The 22187-nt window shown below is 41.0% G+C and overlaps 1 protein-coding gene across 2 annotated transcripts; it reads left to right on the top strand.

The window, feature by feature from the left end:
* Positions 1-860: 860 nt before the first annotated feature.
* Positions 861-21911, top strand: LOC115207569 (macrophage-stimulating protein receptor-like). Of its 2 annotated transcripts, XM_029774774.1 has the most exons (21): positions 861-1134; positions 3218-4541; positions 10722-10898; positions 11029-11151; positions 11266-11436; positions 11706-11866; positions 12819-12954; positions 13186-13322; positions 14018-14197; positions 14351-14450; positions 14577-14795; positions 14959-15099; positions 15296-15449; positions 15648-15737; positions 15917-16135; positions 16351-16431; positions 16734-16915; positions 17065-17174; positions 17369-17534; positions 17715-17851; positions 20124-21911. In XM_029774774.1, the coding sequence occupies exons 2-21, from the start codon at positions 3321-3323 to the stop codon at positions 20353-20355; spliced, it is 4137 nt and encodes a 1378-aa protein (XP_029630634.1). In that variant the 5' UTR covers positions 861-1134; positions 3218-3320; the 3' UTR covers positions 20356-21911. The 2 variants fall into 2 exon arrangements, with proteins under 2 accessions (XP_029630634.1, XP_029630635.1); XM_029774775.1 differs by lacking the exon at positions 861-1134 and having other exon boundaries at positions 3321-4541; positions 15920-16135; positions 20124-20355.
* Positions 21912-22187: the final 276 nt, after the last annotated feature.

Here is a 22187-nt window from a genome sequence, read left to right as displayed (position 1 = left end):
TCCTGAAAAAGGGACGTTTATTTTTTGGCTGGGTTTATATAAGCAAACCAGACGGCACCATTTTCTTGTTTTGTGTAATTTATGGATATCCAACATCATTTACAAACGAAGCATGTGTTTAGTGAGTCCGCCATATCAGAGGCAGTAAGGATGACAGGGATGTTCTCTTGATTAGTGTGTGAATTAGTCCACTTTCCTGCATGCTAAGCATTCGAAATTGAATGAGTACTTTTGGGTGTCAGGGAAAATGTATGGAGTAAAAAGTACATTTATTTTTTATTTAGGAATGTAGTGAAGTAAAAGTAAAATTGTCATAAATATATTTACTAAAGTACAGATACCCCCCCCAAATACTTAAGTAAAAATACTTTAAAGTACTACTTAAGTACTTTACTCCACTGTTCATTTGTGCCACAAGTCTAGCTTGTAGATCTGCTAACATTTTACAAATGTTCCTAGGGATTAGTGACTTAATATTAGGATAAATAATACATATGTAATGTGTAGGTGTTCATGTCTGAATACAACACATTGTGAGAATTTTGTCTGTAGGCTATTATAGGACAACTGACATCAGTAACTATTTAACCACATACAAGAGACATATTTTTTTTAACCCCTCGTTGGTAAGATTTTATTGTAATTCGTTTTTTATAGTTTTTTGTTACTTTCAACAATTTCACATGGACTACTCATTCATATATTTATGTTAAATCAAAAACATTTTTTTCTTTGTGAATAAATAAATAGGAAATACATTTTTGAAGTCAAGTGGCAAGCGTCGTCAATTTCACTGTCATTTTATGCACTTGGCAGATGCTACACTGTATTACTAGTGCGCGCCAAGAGAAGGGGCGTGCGTTCCCTCATTTGAGGAGTATTGCATGTAGTCTATGGTTCAACTTGTGCATGGAATTAAGAACTGTTTTCATTTTTGAATATACTTTTTTGAATAGGGTAGGCTATATTATTTGGGAAAATTCAGGCTCATGTAATGCTGTATTAGAATCAATAGGCCTATCGGTGGAGTGAAAAAGTAGGCTTACATGTTCAAGTCCGCGCGCCGTCAAGAGTTTGGCAATGCAGTCAGAGACAAATGAGAGATTCGTGATCTATTTTCATTAGCTCAAACAGGTAAGTAGCGAAACGCTATGGTGTCGTAAAATGCTTTATATAATGTGAGATGAGTTTCCTCGTTCTCCCTCCTCACCCAACTATACTGTGATTTAGACATCATCGAATGTATTCAATTTGGATTCAGAAGAAGGTTATATTCACACTGATATGATTTAATAATCTGAAATATAATCTACGATTTTGATTCCCAGTAACTGGTCTACGTTGGGTGTTTCAAACCTCCCACTGGGCACAGACGTCAATTCAACGTCTATTCCGCGTTGGTTCAATTTAATTTAGTTGAAATTACGTGGAAACAACGTTGATTCAATCAGTAAGTGTGTGTCAAGTGTGTTGTTTCTACTCCACTTGGACAACATTCTTTCTGTTTATATTGTTTTTGTCAGTCTTAGAACTAGGTTGAGATATGCTGAAATATATATATATATATATATATATATATATAATAGTGTATTGACTACTACTGTATGTATTTACCTGGTTTTATGGAGGAATTGTGTACCTTAACTGTTCCATAATGATATACACATGGCATTTCCTGCAATTCAGATAAACTCTTATTGCCTTATTGCATGTTTAACAGGGCAGCTGTGAGAATTATAAACCTATTAATCACATCTCAGTTTAGTTGGATAGCTATTACATTAGTGCTATTGGAGATGTTCCCAGGCGGACCCATGGCTCAGACAGTTGACCAAGCTGCATAGACAAAGTACTGTACTCTGCTGTATTCATTGATACATAGCCTATTGTAATGCTCTACTCTCCTAATGGCATTTGTAGAAAGCACCTGAAAAGGCGAAGGTAATGCTATTTGTGACTTTTCAATTACCAAAACCAGATTACAATGCATCACATGCCTACCTAAAAATGTGAATGAATGGAAACTCAATTTCAAACCTTTGATTTATTAACCATGAGCATGCAGAAAGTCAATCAGTCCTATTAATATGTATACCCATGTCCCTTCTGGTTTTAAACACTAAACCTCAGTTGGTTTGACATGAAGTTGCAGGTGTTAAGATGTAACATGTACACCAGTGCAATTCTATGAATTATTGATGTCTTATATAGACTCAACATTTTATATTTCCAATTTTCAATCAAGTCTAAAGGCAAAGTATTCTAGGTATTTTTACTGTATCATGAAGATTATACCGGTAGTTAACCTCATTAGAATTATTCTGTTGATGAAATTGCACAACACGTTTTTGAGAAGCTCCCATGTTCATGTGGGACTTAGAAGGCACGTATTGTATGACCATCAGTCCGTGTGCATCTTTTTCCCAGAAAGGCACGTAGTGGTTGTGACAGGAATGCAAAGTAGAGAGGCCCAGGTCCCTGAGTACTACATGGCTATGATGTATCCAGTTAAACATCAACCCAGGGGATCAGGCTCAATTCAAATGCAGAATGTCCAGGGGACATGGCGTGCTTTGGTCAACTTCAGTACTAGCTGTAATTACATTGTTCAGTATTGATTAGCAATTATTTATTTCAACCAATTCATCATTTGAATGTAAAGACCTCTAGGGAAATTAAAACCTCCAGGGAGATTACTATCCTCTTGAATTAGAAGAAGTCTGGATTATTGATCTGTATCGAACTAGAAAGACAGAGGGTTTGAATTACTATAACCTTTGTATGAGAACATGGAACACATTGGGATAGATGCTTTTTGACACTACTAGGGCTTTTACATTATTAGGTTGTGAGGACAGAGGACAGAGCATGACATTTTTAGGCACTGTATGAAATACTTCAGATTGCTAATTAAGAAAAGGTTTCACAGACACATACTGTGTAACACCAACACAGCTCTCTTTGGCTACCGGTATCTAAACATTTCCTATTAGGGTGTTATTTACTATGATTCAGCAGAAGCTTTTAACATTGGCTCTTTATCACCACACATCTCTTCAGCACTGTCTCTCATATTTGGCTTGACCAGAAAGTACTCAGCTCTTTGTTTTTCAGATAAAATCCCATTATGTTTACAGTTCAGGAGTCATATTGACTGCAATCTTGTGGACTGTCTGGGCGTCCTACTTTAATAATTCATAATTTTTTGTCTCTTCAGAGATCTGCAGCTGGTCTCAATAAGTATGACATTGTCCAACCATCAGACCTGGAGGTAACCCAAAGACATCAGTGCTTCCTTCTCTCTGTGTCCCAGATTGGAGATGGTCCACTGGGCCACCCAGTGGTTGACATGTGTCTGGCTCCAGACTGTCCTGGCCTCCGCGTTGGACACCTGTCCCTCCACAGCCCCTAGCCCTGTCAACTTCTCTGTGGTCTACACCATGCCCTTCTTCCAAACAAAAAGCCCCATCCAAAACATAGTGACCAACTCAATGTACCAGGAAGTGTATGTTGCATCTCAGAATGTGGTCGAAGCTGTGAACATGAGTTTGGAGAAGGTGTGGGAGCTTCCTACAGGCCCTGTGGGCAGCCCTGAGTGTAAGATTTGCAATTTGTGTGATGTTGACAAGGATCCCAACTTCCTAGAGAACACCGACAATGAGGTATTGTTGTTGGATACGTTCTTTATGTATTTATATTCTTGTGGGAGTTCTCAATATGGTGTGTGCCATTTTCACCAACTTAAGACAGATGGACAAGCACCCAATAAGAATTCTTCAAAATGTTTATTCAGAAAAGAATCTAACTCTGCTGCCTATTGCCCTGACTGCCTTGCCAGCCCGCTGGGCACCAAAGTCACCATGGTGGAGGAGGGGCAGACTGTATACTTTTTTGTGGCTGCCACTGTTAACGACAGTGTTACACAGAGATATGGCAGGAAGTCCATATCAGTGCGACGACCATTGGCAACAGAAGATGGGTTCTACAGCGACGTGCGGGGACTGACCGTTCTGCCTAGCCTGCGCAGGACCTACAACATTGAGTATGTCTACAGCTTCTTCACCCAGGAGTTTGTCTACTTCCTGTCCGTCCAGAGAGAGAGCCCTGACCAGGAGTTCTCCCCGTTTCAGACTCGGCTGGGCCGCCTGCCGAGGAGCGAGTGGGAGATGAGAAGGTACCGGGAGGTGGTTCTGGAGTGCCGTTTCGAACCCAAGCGGAGGAGGAGGAGGAACACGGTGAGCGGGAACGAGGCCTTTAAGGATGTGGTTTACAATGTGGTGCAGGCAGCCCACTTTGGGAAGGCAGGTAGGGAGCTGGCAGATGAACTAGGGGCAGAGGAAGAGGATGACATCCTGTATGGAGTGTTTGCTGTCACAGATGACAACGGGGTCACAGAACACGACTCAGCCCTCTGTGCCTTTCCCATGGACAACGTGAACAAGGCTATCGATGACGGGGTGGATGACTGCTGTAAGTCCGGCCCAGAGCAGCTGTCCCGGGGACTGTGCCACTTCCAGGCCTGCGAGAGCTGTCCTCATGAGGTGAGTTCACCAGCCCACCCACTCAGCACTCACACAGGTTTCTCCAGAGAGGTGTTGATAAATTGTGTTATATACTGTATGTATACTCCGTCTGTTCAGTATGTCTCCACAATGCATATATAGCATGTAGTTTTTCGCTTACAGGCTTACTGCACTCTAATATTTGTGACAGACTGAGTAAACGTTAGTTAGTTTGGCTGCTTGAGCAGTACAGAGAGGAAGCCCAGATGCGTGCGTACATGCCTGGCTGGACTGGTAAAATGGAGACTTGGATGTCTGTGAAGTCAGCGAGAGTGGGTGATCCACTGATAACTATATAAAAAAAGTTTTACAGAAGTATGAAACAGTGTGAAGGATAATGAGTGCACCAGGAGACAAGTGGGAGTTGTCTAGAGGACTGGAACATTCGGTACTAATCTTATGGCAGGAACCCAGATTATTTTAACGACTCTCATTCCTGTGTAGATGAAGATATAAGATCATTTGTATATTCTACAGTACATTCGGAAGGTATTCAGACCCCTTGACCTTTTCCACATTTTGTTACGTTACATCCTTATTCTACGAAAACAGGTTTTTATACATTTTTGCAAATTTATAATAAAAATAATAATACCTTACATGCAGTACCAGTCAAAAGTTTGGACACACCTACTCATTCAAGGGTTTTTCTTAATTTTTTGCTGTTTTCTACTTCGTAGAATAATAGTGAAGACTTCAAAACTATGAAATAACACATATGGAATCATGTAGTAACCAAAAAAGTATTAAACAAATCAAAATATATTTTATATTTGAGATTCTTCAAGGTAGCCACCCTTTGCCTTGATGACACATCCATAAGGCTTAATCAAAATTCTTCTGTTGTCAGCTAATATTTTGTCTATTCAACTTAGTGAATAGCATTGGTGTTTAGTATGAGGTTTTCAGCATGAAATATCCTTTATATATTTTTTACACAATTTTATTTATTTTACAATGTCAATATGTATTTTTTTGTCAATGTTTTGGCATCAAACCAGTGGCAGTTGTGATTTCTTTGTTTTGTTGATGATTAGATCCTTTTTTCATTAAAAAGGCAATTTTCTCTTGAACCATATGGCGTATCAATTAGAAACTCAGGGACAATATGGACACTGATATAAAAAAATGAATAGTATATATGAATATATATATATTTTAAGTTATTCAAGTATAAATTACAAAATTGACCATAGATTGCTATAGATTTTCTGTTCATTACCAAAATACCTGAAGATTCCGGTAACTTTGGTAAACTACCGGTAGCTTTGCAACCCTACTTCTGACTCCTTGACTCCTCTAGGGAGCAATCAATTTGTCCGGAAGCTCTTTTTTAGGATGTGAAACTGCTTTATGGAAAAAGGACACACCATTATTCCAACACAAGAAAACAGCTGAAAAGGAACCGGATTTTGGACAGAGGCCAATGTATTTGTGAGTTAGTTAGGTTTTAAACTTGTTTCCAGATATGTGTCTTTGAATAAATCTCTGATGGCACATGTACTTTAACAGTGCCTTTGGCAAGGTTCTATTGTCAGTCAAATGAATTTTATGCCTCATTAATCTGGAAATTAAACAACATTGTTGATTGTACATTTTGTTGTTGTTAATTTTATTTGTGTAAGACCAAGAAAGTCAGCAAATAGGCGTAGCTGAAAACATGCCAATGAGTGTCACTATGACACCTCATTTGACTCTGCAAACATTCCCAGACCTCTACAGATCTCTGGTTCGGACATTCTTCTGTTAAGTTGGGTAAAATACAATGTTTTGTGCAGTAGCGGTGCATAGGTAAAATTACTGAAGAAGCCAAGCCAGGAAAAAAAGCCATATTACAACCTATGTGTTGTGATAATTGCGTTGTTTGATCTATAACCTGTTAGTTCATATGCATTGACACCGTGATATATAGACCTAAGGCTGAGACAATAAGAAGCCACAGTGGCGGAAATATTCAACCACACATTTGTTTCATCACAAAATCTGAGAGCAACATCGGCCTGGTGAAGCCCACAAAACAAACAGTTACATGACCTACTACAGCATGGTCAAGCAAGTTAATGTTTCCAACATTTTCAGACTACTAAAAGAACGATTGATTTAGAACCACAGAGTGTTACTGCAAGTTGCAAAGAAAACAGGAGCTGCCTCCACTATTCCAGCAGCATTTCAACATCATCAAATCACCTATGTTTAGTCTAATACAGTGACAACTAAGATACCAAAAACGATTTAGTCCAGTCAACGTACGCTAGATATGATATGGCTGTCCATGGTAATGATTTATGTGTGTGCGTGTGTGTGTGTGTGTGTGTGTGTGTGTGTGTGTGTGTGTGTGTGTGTGTGTGTGTGTGTGCGTTCAAGTAGAAAAAAACATGTTGACTCACCCAGAAATGCCATCCTCCTCTCTTTCATGACTCTGTCATACAGTACACACTTTTAGTTTTTGTTGTCCTAGGTTACCTGGTTAAAATGCTTGCTCGTTAGTCTAACTTCCTTTGATGGGCAACGATGCGCCAGGCCAGCTAGTTTAACATTAGCCTACTACCTCTAGCTACATATTGAACTTCCATCCTCTCAGGCCAGGGACACAATATATAGAATATAGAATCGGCATTATAATAATTTGCCAGGACGGAGAATTAAGTAAAACCACTTGCCCAAATCCCTATCTCGATCCATGGGTAATTTAGGAAAGGGACGATTTTAGCTAGCTAGTTAGCCACCGGAGGACAATGACACAACGAGATGCAATAATTCCATTTTTTTCTGTAAATTACGTTTGGCTTGTGATTGGTTTGAAGCCAAATCCAAACTGGCTTCCCTTGACACGTTTTTTTGGTGTGCCAGGATCATTCACAGTTGAGCTCACTCAGTTTAGCTCAACGTTGATTGGCTGTTATTATATTTTTTTAATTATCAAGGGAAGCGAAATGCTCGCTGGCTTCCCTTACATTCAATGCTACGGGTGGCAAAAATGTCATACTCTTTTTGACCAGACGGCATCAGATAGAGGGCGTACACATACTGAGACAGAGGGGTGCTGTTTCGCTCACTCGGATGCTTTTCCGGTGAGATACATTCAGCCTCCTGCGAACTGAAGGAAGCCTGGCCATGAACTTCCTTGAATGTGGAAGGTTCCTGTAAGGCCGTTGGAGAGTTTGACTTGATCAGATAACTATTGCCTCAATTTAGAGGTTCCAATGATATTGAAGATGGATGACAGCTTGAAATGTTGTCTTTGCCAGATTTATAAGCGAAGTATTATGCCAAATTAAGAACTTGCCAACGAACTCCTGTGCTCACGGAACATTGATATAAAATTGAAATATTATGGCCCAGGAATAGGGAATTAAAAAACATAGTTTTAATGTTAATCCAAGTGTCATGAAACTTGTGGGAGGAAAAATGGATGTGGCTTTCAGGTAGATCGTTTCAGGTAGATCGCTTTCAGACATCGTTAGCTGAATGCTAAGAGAAGCTCAAGACCTAACATGTTGATTGTGTAGTTTTCTCCATTATTAGTCACACTTGACATTAAATGGGTGGATGAATGATAGTCCTTCATTAGATTCTCATTCTGCAAAACTACAATTCCAGGTGAAGGCAACTGAGGCCACCTCTACCATGTTTTACAGTACTTTTTTGTTCCTGTCTGTTTTCACAATTCAGGGCAGGAGTGGCCTGCCAGGTGGAATTTACAGGAATCTGAAAACCTGGCCCCTTCCTCTCCAAAATAACCAATAACCCTGCTTCTCACAAGAACAACTACACTTCCTTTTAGTGTCATTATCTGTTGTGTAGTAGGCATTATTGAAGTGGATATATTTTGTTATGTGGTCAGAAGACTTGAAAACAGAGCTCTTTGGCCACACATACCAGTGATGGGTTTGTTGTCGAAAAAAGGATGCATATGCAGAAAATAACCTCATACTGCAAAATATGGTGTTTTGGGACTATTTTGCTTTCACTGGTCCTGGGGGCCTTGTTAAGGTCAATTGCGTCATGAACTTTTCCAAGTTCCAGGACATTTTTGTCAAAAACCTAGTTATCTCTGCCAGGAGGCTGAAACTTGGCCACAAGTGGATTTTCCAGCAAGAAAAATAACCCCAAACCCACAACAAAATCTACAAAGAAGTGGTAAATTGACTACAAATCAACATTTTGCAATGGCCATCTCAGTCTCCGGACTTGAACCCCATTGAAACCTGTAGTTTGAATTGAAGAGGAAGTCCTTAAGTGCACACTAAGGATATCAAGGATCTGGAAAGATGGAGGAATGATCTCTCTGTATGGAGGAATGGTCAAGGATCCCTCCCATTGTGTTCTCCAATCTCATAAAATATTTGAGAAAAATGCTGTGTCATTATCCTCGCAAGCGGAGGTTATTAGTTGTTAAACAAAACCTCTGACCAATTGTATTAGTATTAAAATGTAAATAATTTAAATAATAGAATGTGTAAAAATGTTTGCTCATCTTTATCAAGGGTGCCAATAATTTGGGCCCCGACTGTATAATTTGAAGTCTGTTTCAGTGTACTATTACTGGCCCATGGCATTGAGTGCTTACTGTTGACTGGTCTTTGCCACACTGTCTGCCCTCTACCTCCAGCACACCCAGATGTTATGAAACCATGGAAATAAACCCACCTTAACCAATCTTTTCCTAGTACAGTATTGTGGGAGAAAACACTTTTTTTATAAGTTCCCGAGACAGTCAGAAAAAACACTCTGATCATACGACATATTCCATTTTGTGTCAGTAGTACAGATTCTGATTCCCAAACACCACAAGCAGTTCTGGTGAACTAATGAGCATATACTGTTCCTTGGCTATATCCTTCTTCTTCTAGTTTTTGATTCAACTGCCTTTTTGGAGAATTCCTAATTTGCACAACTGCTTGTGTGCATATTCTTGACTGTTGTAACTTGAAATCTGAGACAATGATTGCTTCTTTATCATGTTATTTGTACCTCTTTAGATGGATCGAATAATAGGTTTAATTGTACCACGTCAGAATGATCACTAGAATATAGTAGCACTATGAATCACTGTGGCCTCTGAGGCCAGACACCATTGTGGTTTTCTGGTCTCATGAGGAAGGTGGGCAGAATGAGTCAATAATGATGCACAGACTACAACTGACATAATAATAGCATCAGAACTGTGGAGCAACTCACTGGTTAGCCTTTTCTCAAAGTGTTCCCTTCTAAAGAGTTACAAGATTGGGTGCATTTACTTTACAACTTTTTCTTCCTTGTTCACTTGGCATCAGAAAAGCTGCTCATCCAGTTCCTTGTTCCTAGAACTTTCATGCCACATTTGTTTACAAAACAACAGCAGTAGGCTGTAGTGCCTCAAGGCCTAATGTCAAGTACCCTCATTTACTGCCCTACGTTTACTAAAGCACTTTAGCCAACAGGTTGTATCTGGAGGACTTTTGTTGCGAAATGTGAACGCAATTTGTACATGCATCAAGATAATATATTTTTTGCTTTCTGTTATTTCCACTCTTAGAAAAAATTATTCCAAAAGTATTCTTTGGTTGTCCCCATAACATAACCCGTTTTGGTTCCAGGTAGAACCCGTTTTGGTTCCAGGTAGAACCCGTTTTGGTTTCAGGTAGAACCCGTTTTGGTTTCAGGTAGAACCCGTTTGGTTCCAGGTAGAACCCGTTTTGGTTCCAGGTAGAACCCTTTTGGTTCCAGGTAGAACCCTTTTTGGGTTCCATGTAGAACCCTCTGGGAAAGGGTTCTACCTGAAACCAAAAAGGTTTCTTCAAAAGGTACTTTTAAGGGGACAGCCGAAGAACCATTTGAGGTTCTAGATAACAACTTTTTTTCTAAGAGTGTTATCTAAATATTGTGTATGTACTTTTTTATGTTACTATTTGAAGAGCACAAGTAGATTTATATATGCAGTGTCCTTCATACCCCTAAGTGTCCTCTGTTTGAAGCCCAGAAGGATTCTGATAGATTCATACTACTCATAACTAGGACATGGTTTCCTGACCAGAAAAACCCTGGGCCCTTGTTATGGGCTATAACTTGGACCCCAAATGTTTTCCTGGTCTGGGCCCGTGGTCAGAAAAAACTCCTGGCCCTACTAAAAACGTACATCGTCTCCCTATCTACTATGGCCTATCTCCCTGTTACTAGAGCATGGAGAACAACGCCACCTGCAGGGACCACCCCAGCATGGTATCTAAGCCTTATTACAGAGTGGACCTCTTCAACAAGCAGATGAATGATGTCCTGCTCACCTCACTGCTGGTCACCACCATTGAGAACAAGACCGTGGCACACATTGGCACCTCCACTGGACGGCTCCTGCAGGTATGGAGGGGGACAGAGAGCTCCCAATAGTGTGTGATCCTGATCCATTTGATCTAATGAATGAAAAATGTGAACACAGTCCGGCCCTTCTTTGATAGATTACCAACTATCTGCTCTGTCTTCTTGTCAGCTTGTTTTGAGAAGATCAAGCCCTACTATCTTTGCTAATTACACCTTGGTAGAGAACCAGAGGGTCTCCTCCATTGCTGCTGTGTACTCGTCAAAATCTCTACTGTTTGTGGTTGGAGACAAGGTATGGAAAAGCCTGTTCAAAATCAGTTACAATTAGTAAATACACTGTACACAGCAATCAAAGTGACTCTTTGATTTTATCAAAGTTAATCAAATCTCTCTCTTTGGCTGGCAGGTGATCCAGGTGCCTCAGAGGGGGCCAGGCTGCCAGCACTTCATGACCTGTGCAATGTGCCTGATGGCCCCTGAGTTCATGGGCTGTGGCTGGTGCTCTGGAGAGTGCTCTTGGAAGGAGGAGTGCAGTGGCCACTGGAGGAATGAGTCTTGCCCCCCTGGTATCACCGGGGTGAGAAGAACTGGGAAGAGGGATGTGTTTGTTTAATGCAGTTTAGATTGGAGCAATTTGCTACCCACCAATACCATGGTTGTTAATGCTGGCTAGAAATGTAATTAGTCATATGCATGTTTGGTTATCATAAAGATTTGTTTGAGATGGTCCATATTCACAGATTACCTGAGCATAACGTCACCATAACTTTGTATTTGTATGTTGTGATTATGCTAAGTTATTATTGTTGGTCATATGCTGAGTCTATTTGTTCCTGTTTGGTTTAGTTCTTCCCCAAGATGGCTCCCCCTGATGGTCAGTCAGAGCTGACTCTGTGTGGCTGGGAGTTCCAGTCTCCCCTGAGGCCTGCCATCAGCTCCAGAACCCACCTGGTCAGACTGGGACAGACAGCCTGTGCTGTGCTGCCGCTGAAGAGCAACAACACACAGTAGGCTTTTTCACACTTCATTGTTCTTAGCCCCAGGCAAAGACTGGCCCTGGGTTAACTTAGCCTGTGTTCACACAAGCAGGACTAACTGAAACCAACTGTCACTTTTCTGGAGTAGAATATTCAAATTAGGTAACAATAGAACTCTGTGATTGGCTAGCCCCGAAAAGTCGGTGCTAATCCTGCTCCAAAGCAGGGCCAGCTAGTCCTGGGCCAAGGTTGGTGCTAGCCCACTTTAGAATGTTTAAGTGTGGATACTCTCTTAGCCCTGGACTAAGTTTGAACACTCTCAGTGAGTACCACTCACAATGACAGAGATACACAGTGAATCATATTAGACATATTGACATAAACTGAGTATACCAAACATTAGGAACACGTTCCTAATATTCAGTTGCATCCCCACTTTTGCCCTCAGAACAGCCTCAATTTATTGGGGCATGGACTCTACAAGGTGTTGAAAGCATTCCACAGGGATGCTGGCCCATGTTGACTCCAATGCTTCCCACTGTTGTGTCAAGTTGGCTGGAAGTCCTTTGGGTGGTGGACCATTCTTGATACACACAGGAAACTGTTGAATCTGAAAAACCCAGCAGCATTGCAGGTCTTCACCCTCTGAATGGCACACATACATAATCCATCGCTCAATTGTCTTAAGGCTTCATCTACACTGATTGAAGTGGATTTAACAAGTGACATCAATAAGGGATCATAGTTTTCACCTGGATTTACCTGGTCAGTCTATGTCATGCAAAGAGCAGGTGTTTTTAATGTTTTGTTTACTCAGTGTATGCAGTAGGTTTATTATATGTAGGTAGGTTTTACTCAACTAGTAATGCAGCATAGATGTTAATTGAACTGAAATTTATTCATGTCTCGTGGTGATTTCTCCTGCATCAATGTTAGTTTGACACTGACATGTTGATGAGCCTGTTCTTGTGCCGCTCCTTAGCCTGGTGTGTAAGATTCGCTCTGGGGCCATTGAGCTGTCCAAGCCAGTTAACATCACTGTAGAGGTGCAAGAGGGGAAGGTGGAGGGCCGCTACTCCATCCACGGGAAAGCAGAGATGCCAGGATTTACCTTTGTGGTAATTTGAACCTACCATTGATTTAACTGCTTAGTTGTAGTTGGGTGATTCATTTGATTATGCCTCTGTTAATAATAAGATATATTATTGCATGTAACAGAAACATATTGTAAATATCAAGTGAGTTTGGAAGTATCCTCTGTTGTACATACAAAGTCACCATCACTTTTTCAGCAATACTTGATGAATGGCCTTATGATTAAATTGGTGACATTTTGCTCCCTCTGGCAGATTCCCAACATCACAGAGATCCAGCCCAACTACGGGCCTCGTGTTGGGGGAACTCTGATCACTGTGACTGGGCCTCACCTGGACGCTGGGAAGACCAGAAGGGTCACTCTGAATGGAGAGCCCTGCCCAATCACCAGGTGGGCAGATGCAGTTACTGGTTATGTTATTATGTCTCTCTTGTGATGTTTTCACCCAAAGTCTGTTTTCTCTAACCTGGACTTCTAAAATACCTGATTGTACACGCTTAGAAAAAAAGGTTCCAAAATTGTTCTTCCACTGTTCCCATAGGAGAATCCTTTTTGGTTCTAGGTAGAACCTTTTTTGGTGTCAGGTAGAACTCTTTTGCGTTCCATGTAGAACCCACTGTGGAAAGAGTTCTACATGGAACCCAAAATGATTCTTCATAGGGTTCTCCTATGGGGACAGCTGAAAAACCCTTTTAGGTTCTAGATAGCACCTTTTTTCTAAGAGTTTATGACATAATTCACTGTATACTATTTACATGTGAGAGCCGCATGCTTGTCCCAGCATTTGTTTGTACAGTAATGTTAGTATTGGAAACTGATTTTGATCTGACTGTGCTCAGACTACTTATTATTACATTTGTTTTACCTTTAAACCTTTCAATTACAGGGAGTGAATGAAAAACGAGTTGTTTTGATGACTAACTCACTGTGGTGGAAATATATCTTTATATCTTTTAAGTTGTCTGTTAAACTTTTTAATGTGTCAGATGTGAAAGCCACATGTAGAGTGAGGTGAACCTAAATCCTATAGTATAGCCTGTAGGAGCACTAACCCTGGACTTCCTCTCGACTCCACCTGTCTCCAGTGTCACAGCGCCCAGAGGGAACATGTCCTCCATCATCTGCCTGTCTCAGCCCATCACGGAGGTGAGGGACGTCCCCCTCAGTGTGTTCATAGACAAGTCCCCTGTCCTCACCACCAAGGTCTTCTACTACAAAGAGAACCCCGAGGTCACAGCCGTCCTCCCAGACTGCAGTTTTGACAGGTAGGCCAAGCCAGTGAGGCTTCTTCACTATATGGAATGACCAGTCTCTATGATCAGTGTTACCACCTCAACCATGAGACAAGATGGATCGATCTAAGCCCTGCTGCTGGGTCTCTGTAGAATCTGTTATGTTATCGTCTCTCCACTCTCCAGGGGGTCAAAGATAATCATTGAGGGGAAGAACTTGGACTCTGTATACAGGACCATCATCCGCTTTAGGCCCAAGGAGAGCCACCTAAAGCCTGTCACCAGAGTAAGATCTCGTTGTAAGATTATACTACCACATACTGTGTACATGATAGAGATGAAGACATGTTTTATCTCTATAGTATACATAATATAATCATATTCACACAGCTATTTTTCTAATTCCCTCCAGGAGTGCAAAGGCAAGTCGTTGCCCACACGGATGGAGTGCATAACCCCTGCTTTCCCCCGGGAGGAGACAGAGGAAGGGGAGCTCTCCTTTGATATGGATGGAGCTGTTGGACTGTGGAATGGAGAGTTCTCCTACCACCCCTATGGCGAACCAATACCCTTTGAAACTGAGGGCCATGTACTTAGGCTGTACCATGGACAAGATGAAGTGTCACTACATGTAAATACAACAGTGCCATAACAACAAAATGTTAATGGTGTCATGTCTATTTGACTGCAACTTACTGTCAGAAGGAGTAAGAATATTGTTTTTATTGCTTACATACTGTTTAAACCTTTTCAAGAAGAAAAACTCAGAACTCTCTTTTTCTTCCCCCTCACAGCACCAGAAACTGAATCTTGTGAGTTCCTGCATGACAATCACTATGACAGTGGGAGGAGTGGATTGTGACGCGAAAGTTCTGGACAATGAAATCACCTGCAGGATCCCTAGAAACGTAACCATCAGTGGACTGCCTGTGAAGGTAAGTCAGTAACTGGACACTATGTTGTCCATTCAACATCAGAGTATGTCAACAGCTTTACATAGATTCAAACAATAAACATCCTACTATTGGGCTCCAATTGGTTGTTTTCCCTAAATATGTGTTTAAGTGAGGAGAACAAGACAGTAGTCTCTGGCAGCAGTCTTGATCTGACCCACTGTCTCTCCTCCCCCAGATCTCCATCAATGGGCAGGTTCACAACGTTGGGACAGTGGTCCTGGTCAGTAACCACTACATGGTGGGCATCGTACTGGGGATACTGGGGGCCCTGGTGGCGGGGGCCGTGCTGGCCTTCGTAGTCATGAAGCACCTGAGGAAGCAGAAGAAAGGTGGGTTTCCTTGTCTGTCTGGACTTTAATCAGGCCATCTTACACAACCCCAATGACTGGTAATGAGGATGTCTTATGCAACTGGTTTCAGTAGGACATCCACAGCCATGCAAAGTGACAGTGGTAGCTAACATTGTCTTGTTGACTTTTGATGCTGTTCCCTACTCCCTTGGTTTATGATTGAAAACTCATTTCCAGCCTCTCAGGTGGAGACCCGTTTGGCCCATAACCACAACCGCTCCGGCAGCAGTAGTGTGGAACTGTCCCCTGTAGGGGACTACAGAAGAGGTGAGACTGTAATTGGCTAATATAATATTTTATGTAGGGAATCTATCAATCCATTTTGTCTCATTCAATTTCTATTCTTAGGTTTCAACAACAGTGGTTGAAATCTACACATACTGACATAAATTAATTATCTACACATGCTGAAGTAACTCTACTGACCTTGCCCCTCACCACTCTAGTAGTCCTGCCTCAGAGATCAAGTTCGGCTCTGGGAAGCCCAGTGGTGTTCCCCAGCCCGGCCTATGCTGCAGGCAGCATGGACCCCACCCTCACCCCCCTCATGCCCCCTGAGAAGATCTCCATCTCCAGCTTCAGACCAGAGCTCCTGGAGGAGGTGAAGGACGTGCTCATCCCAGCAGACATGCTCATCGTCCAGCACCACCAGATCATCGGCAAGGGTCAGTCTCATTACAGTGTGTACATATGTAATCAAATGCACATAGGCTACTACTCCCATACCACCTTGACTGATGGATAGAGGGTGTTATTATAGCATATAAATCAGCAATTTAAAGTTCATGGATTATAATAGGGACTCACACCGATGATGTGATATACAGTATGTCGTTGAATTTTGTTTCTGATGATAATAATGTTCTCTTATCTCCCCCAGGTCATTTTGGCACAGTTTACCATGGCTACTTCACAGACCATAACAACAGAGAAATACACTGTGCTGTCAAGTCATTGAACAGTGAGCGCCTCCTTCCTGATTCACAATGTTCTAGAGCTGAACCAGGTGGACTGAGCATTAGTCATCTGTACATGTGACCAGCTGGGTAAACATGGAACAACCCTGCTCATACGCGGGAATAATTAAACATGTACACTAGGTTTAATGTGGTTTGTTTAGGGTTTTTAAGCTTTATCTGTAAATGTTGACTGTTCATAAGCAGTTTTTACGTTAATTTGTGTGTGTGTGCCCTGCATATGAGCATGCATTTGTATGTGTGTGTGTGTTGTGCATGTGTCGTGTGTGTGTGTGTGCCATATCAGGGATAACAGATGTAGAAGAGGTAGAGCAGTTTCTGAAGGAGGGCATCTTGATGAAGGGGTTCCATCACACCAACGTTCTCTCTCTGCTGGGCATCCTGTTGCCTCAGGAGGGGCTCCCCCTGGTGGTGCTACCTTATATGAAGCACGGGGACCTCCGCCACTTCATACGCTGTGAGAAAAGGGTGAGGAAGCCGGCGCCAAAACAGTAGCTACAATACTACCACCTGTTCACTTTGATCAGCGTACAAGGGATCTCCTTAACACCTCAGTGATATATCTCAAGGCTTATGTGACCGACATCTTTATTGTGTGGTATTGATTCTTCCTATAGAACCCTACGGTGAAAGACCTGATTGGCTTTGGACTTCAGGTTGCCAAGGGGATGGAGTACTTAGCACATATGAAATTTGTGCACAGAGACCTCGCAGCACGCAACTGCATGTAAGTCAGGGTTGAGCAGTAACTTCAGTTCTCTGTGACTGGGGCTAGTCACCACTTTAAACTATACATTAGTCCTGACATAAGCAAACTGGTTTTATTTTACTTAGCAATGCTACTGTACTATAGTTGCAGGCTTGCTTTCACAGATCACCAATCTGTGACCCATACGTTTGCCCTTACTATTGTCTGTGCAGGCTGGATGAGTCGTATACAGTGAAGGTGGCAGACTTCGGCATGGCCAGGGATGTGTTCGATAAGGAGTACTACAGTGTTCAGGACCACAGGAAGGCCAAGCTACCAGTCAAGTGGATGGCCATTGAGAGCCTACAGACACAGAAATTCACTGCCAAGTCAGATGTAGTAAGTGAAGGAATTGCTTTCTGATAACATAATAAGAATTAGGCAGCATTTGTGGAATTAGGACTGGCAATGTTGTTACTTGATTAATTACAGTGTTACTACACAGCAATAAGAGCAACTTTATATTACACCCAAATCTTTTCTCACCATGCTAACTTTCATTATGACCTCCTATTACAGTGGTCCTTTGGGGTGTTGATATGGGAGATGATAACCAGAGGAGCAAGCCCCTACCCAGAGGTGGACCCCTATGACATCACACATTACCTGCTGAAAGGCAGGAGACTCCCCCAACCCCAGTTCTGTCCTGACCCTTTGTAAGTAGTGGTAATGATAGTCTAGATAACAGTTAATTTTGTTGAAAATCCTCATAGTAGAACTCAAAAGAAAAAGAGAAGCCCTTTTCAAAGTAAACAAATGATATGTCTATAGTAAATATGGTTATACAGTAACATAGATGCTTAAAAAAATCTGAAGGTTCTGGATGAATTTTCCACCTCTACAGTTGCACCAAAGAGGAACAGGAAAGTATAGCCAGTAATTAAAGGATGTTGTAAAGGTCAACCTGCAGTGTTAAACCTGTAAATGTCCACCACACACATATCCAAATATTGTTAAGCAATGTCGTCTGGGAGTTAATGATCATCAATATGCTTCACTTGAAAGATATCCTCATACGCACACACATTTACTGGTGTGAGATTACATCTGAATGTCAACATGTTTTTCCATTTGTCCTCGTTCACTTACCAATGATACATCCTACAGTCTAATCTAATGTGTCCCTTCTCCCAGTGAAAAACAGGAAGTGTTGAAATACAGATTAACAATTGAGAAAACAACAGTAGAGTAGGATAACAAAACATAATGGCTGACTTTTCTGTGTGGGGAAAAAACACATCAAATATGTAAAAGCCATAAATCGTCTCCATATTGCTTTTGCTTAGTCATTTCGGTCCCTAAATTGAAATAAGTACATAGCCTGCACAATATTGTTTTATTTCAGTTAAGCAATTTGTACACTACCGTTCAAAAGTTTGGGGTAACTTAGAAATGTCCTTGTTTTCCATGAAAACATACATGAAATTAGTTGCAAAATTAATAGGAAATATAGTCAAGACATTGACAAGGTTATACATAATTATTTTTTAATTTAAATAATAATTGTGTCCTTCAAACTTTGCTTTCATCAAAGAATCCTCCATTTGCAGTAATTACAGCCTTGCAGACTTTTGGCATTCTAGTTGTCAAATTGTTCACCCCATGCTTCCTGAAGCACCGCCCACAAGTTGGATTGGCTTGATGGGCACTTCTTACGGTCAAGCTGCTCCCACAACAGATCAATAGAATACCAGCTGACTGCTTCTACCCTAAATAGTTATTGCATAGTTTGGAGCTGTGCTTCGGGTCATTGTCCTGTTGTAGGAGGAAATTGGCTCCAATTAAGCGCCGTCCACAGGGTATGGAATGGCGTTGCAAAATGGAGTGATAGCCTTCCTTCTTCAAGATCCCTTTTACCCTGTACATATCTCCCACTTTACCACCACTAAAGCACCCCCAGACCATCACACTACCATGCTTGACAAATGGCGTCAAGCACTCCTCCAGCATCTTTTAATTTTTTCTGCATCTCACAAATGTTCTTCTTTGTGATCCAAACACCTCAAACTCCTCTGCCCAGTGTCTGTGTTATTTTGCCCATCTTAATATTTTATTTTTATTGGCCAGTCTGAGGATATGGCTTTTTCTTTGCAACTCTGCCTAGAAGGCCAGCATCCCGAAGTCGCCTCTTCACTGTTGACATTGAGACTGGTGTTTTGCGGGTAGTATTTCATGAAGCTGCCAGTTGAGGACTTGTGAGGCGTCTGTTTCTCAAACTAGACACTCTAATGTACTTGTCCTCTTGCTCAGTTGTGCACCAGGGCCTCCCACTCCTCTTTCTATTCTGGTTAGAGCCAGTTTGCACTGTTCTGTGAAGGGAGTAGTACACAGCGTTGTACGAGATCTTCAGTTTCTTGGCAATTTCTCGCATGGAATAGCTTTCATTTCTCAGAACAAAAATAGACTGATGAGTTTCAGAAGAAATGACTTTGTTTCTGGCCATTTTGAGCCTGTAATCGAACCCACAAATGCTGATGCTCCAGATACTCAACTAGTTTAAAGAAGGCTATATTGCTTCTTTAAATAGAACAACAGTTTTCAGCAAGGCAAACATAATTGCAAAAGGGTTTTCTAATGATTAACTAGCCTTTTAAAATGATAAACTTGAATTAGCTAAGACAACATGCTCTTGGAACACAGGAGTGATGGTTGCTGATAATGGGCCTCTGTACGCCTATGTAGATATTCCATAAAAAATCTGCCGTTTCCAGCTACCATAGTCATTTACAACATTAACAATGTTAACAACTGTATTTACAACATTAACAACTGTATTTCTGATCAATTTGATGTTATTTTAATGGACAAAAAAAAAAGTTTTTCTTTCAAAAACAAGGACATTCCAAACTTTTGAATGGTAGTGTATGACTTGTACTTCTATTGTTAGAAGAAAGCCCCATAGTAAGTGCTATATGTAACTCTCTCCAGGTATGCCATCATGCTGCAGTGCTGGGATCCAGACCCAGAGATGAGACCCAGCTTTGCAACGCTGGTGTCTGCTGTCCTGACCATCCTGTCTGGCCTTGAGGGGGAGCACTACATCAGCCTCAAGGTCACCTATGTCAATCTGGACCAGCCACGCCCCTACCCTGCCCTCACAGAGTCCGCAGACGAGTGTGATTCCTCAGACACTGAAGACACACGCTCAATGTCCTCCTGATGTCACATCAGGACAGGTACATGTAGTACAGTATGGCTTGGTGCTATGAGCACAAGGGGCTCAGTTAGAAAGTCAAACTAAAGGTCGTCGGTTATCCTGGAGAAAATGACTTGTCTTTTACTACCTAGTTTTGAAAGTGTAGGGACTTGAATGGTCCTCCCCCATTCACATTATAGTATATTACCTGGCAAAGCTTTTTGTAAATAAGAATGGATGTAATGTCTATATGTTTTCTCTTAATTTTCTTGAGATGTAGTAATTATACTGTATATTTTGGATCATACTTTTACCAAACAAAATGTACCCTAATGTTTTAACAGTGATTATTCTGTTATTTGTATTTCATGCACAATGTGTTTTAGATAGTGTAATAAATTAACATATTTATTTGTTTATATACTCTTGTTCCTGTGAGATTTGAGTAAAATGGCTCATTTATGTAAAATTCCAATATGATAAGATATTAATTTATGTAATTTAAGTTTTAACATTTTCTACGCTAGTTTTTTCCCATGTGGTGGTTTCACCCATTGTCACTCTACACTTACAGTAGATCAGAGACAAATGACACTTGTATAAACTGTCACTGGTAAATATGTAGCTGGGATATGCTAAAAAACACATTTCCAATTCACACGTGTATAAATAAACGTGTACATGTGTGAAATAGAACAAATATAAGCACCCACCAAATTTTATATATTTTTTAATGAGTCCATCAGGATATTATTACTGTCATTGAGAAAGGCTTCCACTAGAGGCCAGTGTTCTACTATATTTACGGAATGCTGGAGAAATATGGAGAAAATTCAGCACTTTAATATGTGACTCACGTTGTATGAACACCATAAAGTAAAAGAGAAATAGCTCACTGAAAAACATGTCGTAATGGTGTACATACCATATGGATAATATCCTTTCCATACTTTTAAATTGCATATCTATCTGTCTTTGTGAGTACACACAGTGGTCATTAGCCAATTAGATTTGGCTGTTGTCATGAATTAATTGGAAGAACAACCATAAAACACCCATCCAAAGATGAGCTGGATTTCTGTGTAAAGTAGCAACAAAGTTGAAAAATACAAAAGTCACACAACAGTCCCGCTTCTTGCACACAAAAAGAATCCAAGACAAATAAAACAAGAGGGAAATAAACATAAAGTCTATGTTTTTCCCAAGCTACATGAGAACAAAAGTGAATTCCCAGTTGGCGGGACATTTTATTATTTCTAAGAAAAGCGCACATTGTAAAAAATGTGCCTGGGTGCCGGGGAGGGTAACACCCAGTAGGGCAGAACCCTGGGTTTTACAGGAGAATGAGGGGATGAAGAAACTCTGTCTCTCTCCACCACACTGCCTGCCTGTCTGTGTGCTAATGCTGCAGCCACTGTGAAACCTGGCTTCATCACACCCAACTTAACCTGCATGCCTCTCCTTTTCATCTTTATCTGACTGAGAACCTCTGTCGGTTCAGTGTTGGGTCTCTGATCATACAGTGATTCTTCTCTCCATGTGCAGGCAATACACATCCAATAAATATTTATACAAGTGCATTCTCATCTGAAACTATAGTATCTATGACGTACGGTATCTATAATGATTCAACACATGCTTTTCTCTAGGATTTCATTCAAACATCAGAGTTGTGGGACATGTTCTGTCAGCTCTTACTAGCTACAGTATACATGAAGAGAATGAATGATGATGTTAACTTTCAAAAGACATAGTATCACACACTGCAGTATGGTTATAGCATAAGCTAAATCAAAGTGTAAACACTTTCAGGAATGGAGGGTAGTCATGTAAGGAAGTGATTAGGTGCACAGGTA

Source organism: Salmo trutta, chromosome 14, assembly GCF_901001165.1.
Source record: "Salmo trutta chromosome 14, fSalTru1.1, whole genome shotgun sequence".
NCBI classification, from domain to species: Eukaryota; Metazoa; Chordata; class Actinopteri; order Salmoniformes; family Salmonidae; genus Salmo; species Salmo trutta.
Note: the sequence above shows the minus strand (reverse complement) of the source record. Positions and strands in the feature narration are given on the sequence as shown.

Excerpts from the sequence above, each read along its gene's own strand:
- LOC115207569 (XM_029774774.1), top strand. The coding sequence starts at position 3,321 with ATGGTCCACTGGGCCACCCAGTGGTTGACATGTGTCTGGCTCCAGACT. Across the intron at positions 15,450-15,647 it reads CCTGAGGAAGCAGAAGAAAG|CCTCTCAGGTGGAGACCCGT; the intron begins GTGGGTTTCCTT and ends ACTCATTTCCAG. Across the intron at positions 16,916-17,064 it reads TCATACGCTGTGAGAAAAGG|AACCCTACGGTGAAAGACCT; the intron begins GTGAGGAAGCCG and ends TTCTTCCTATAG.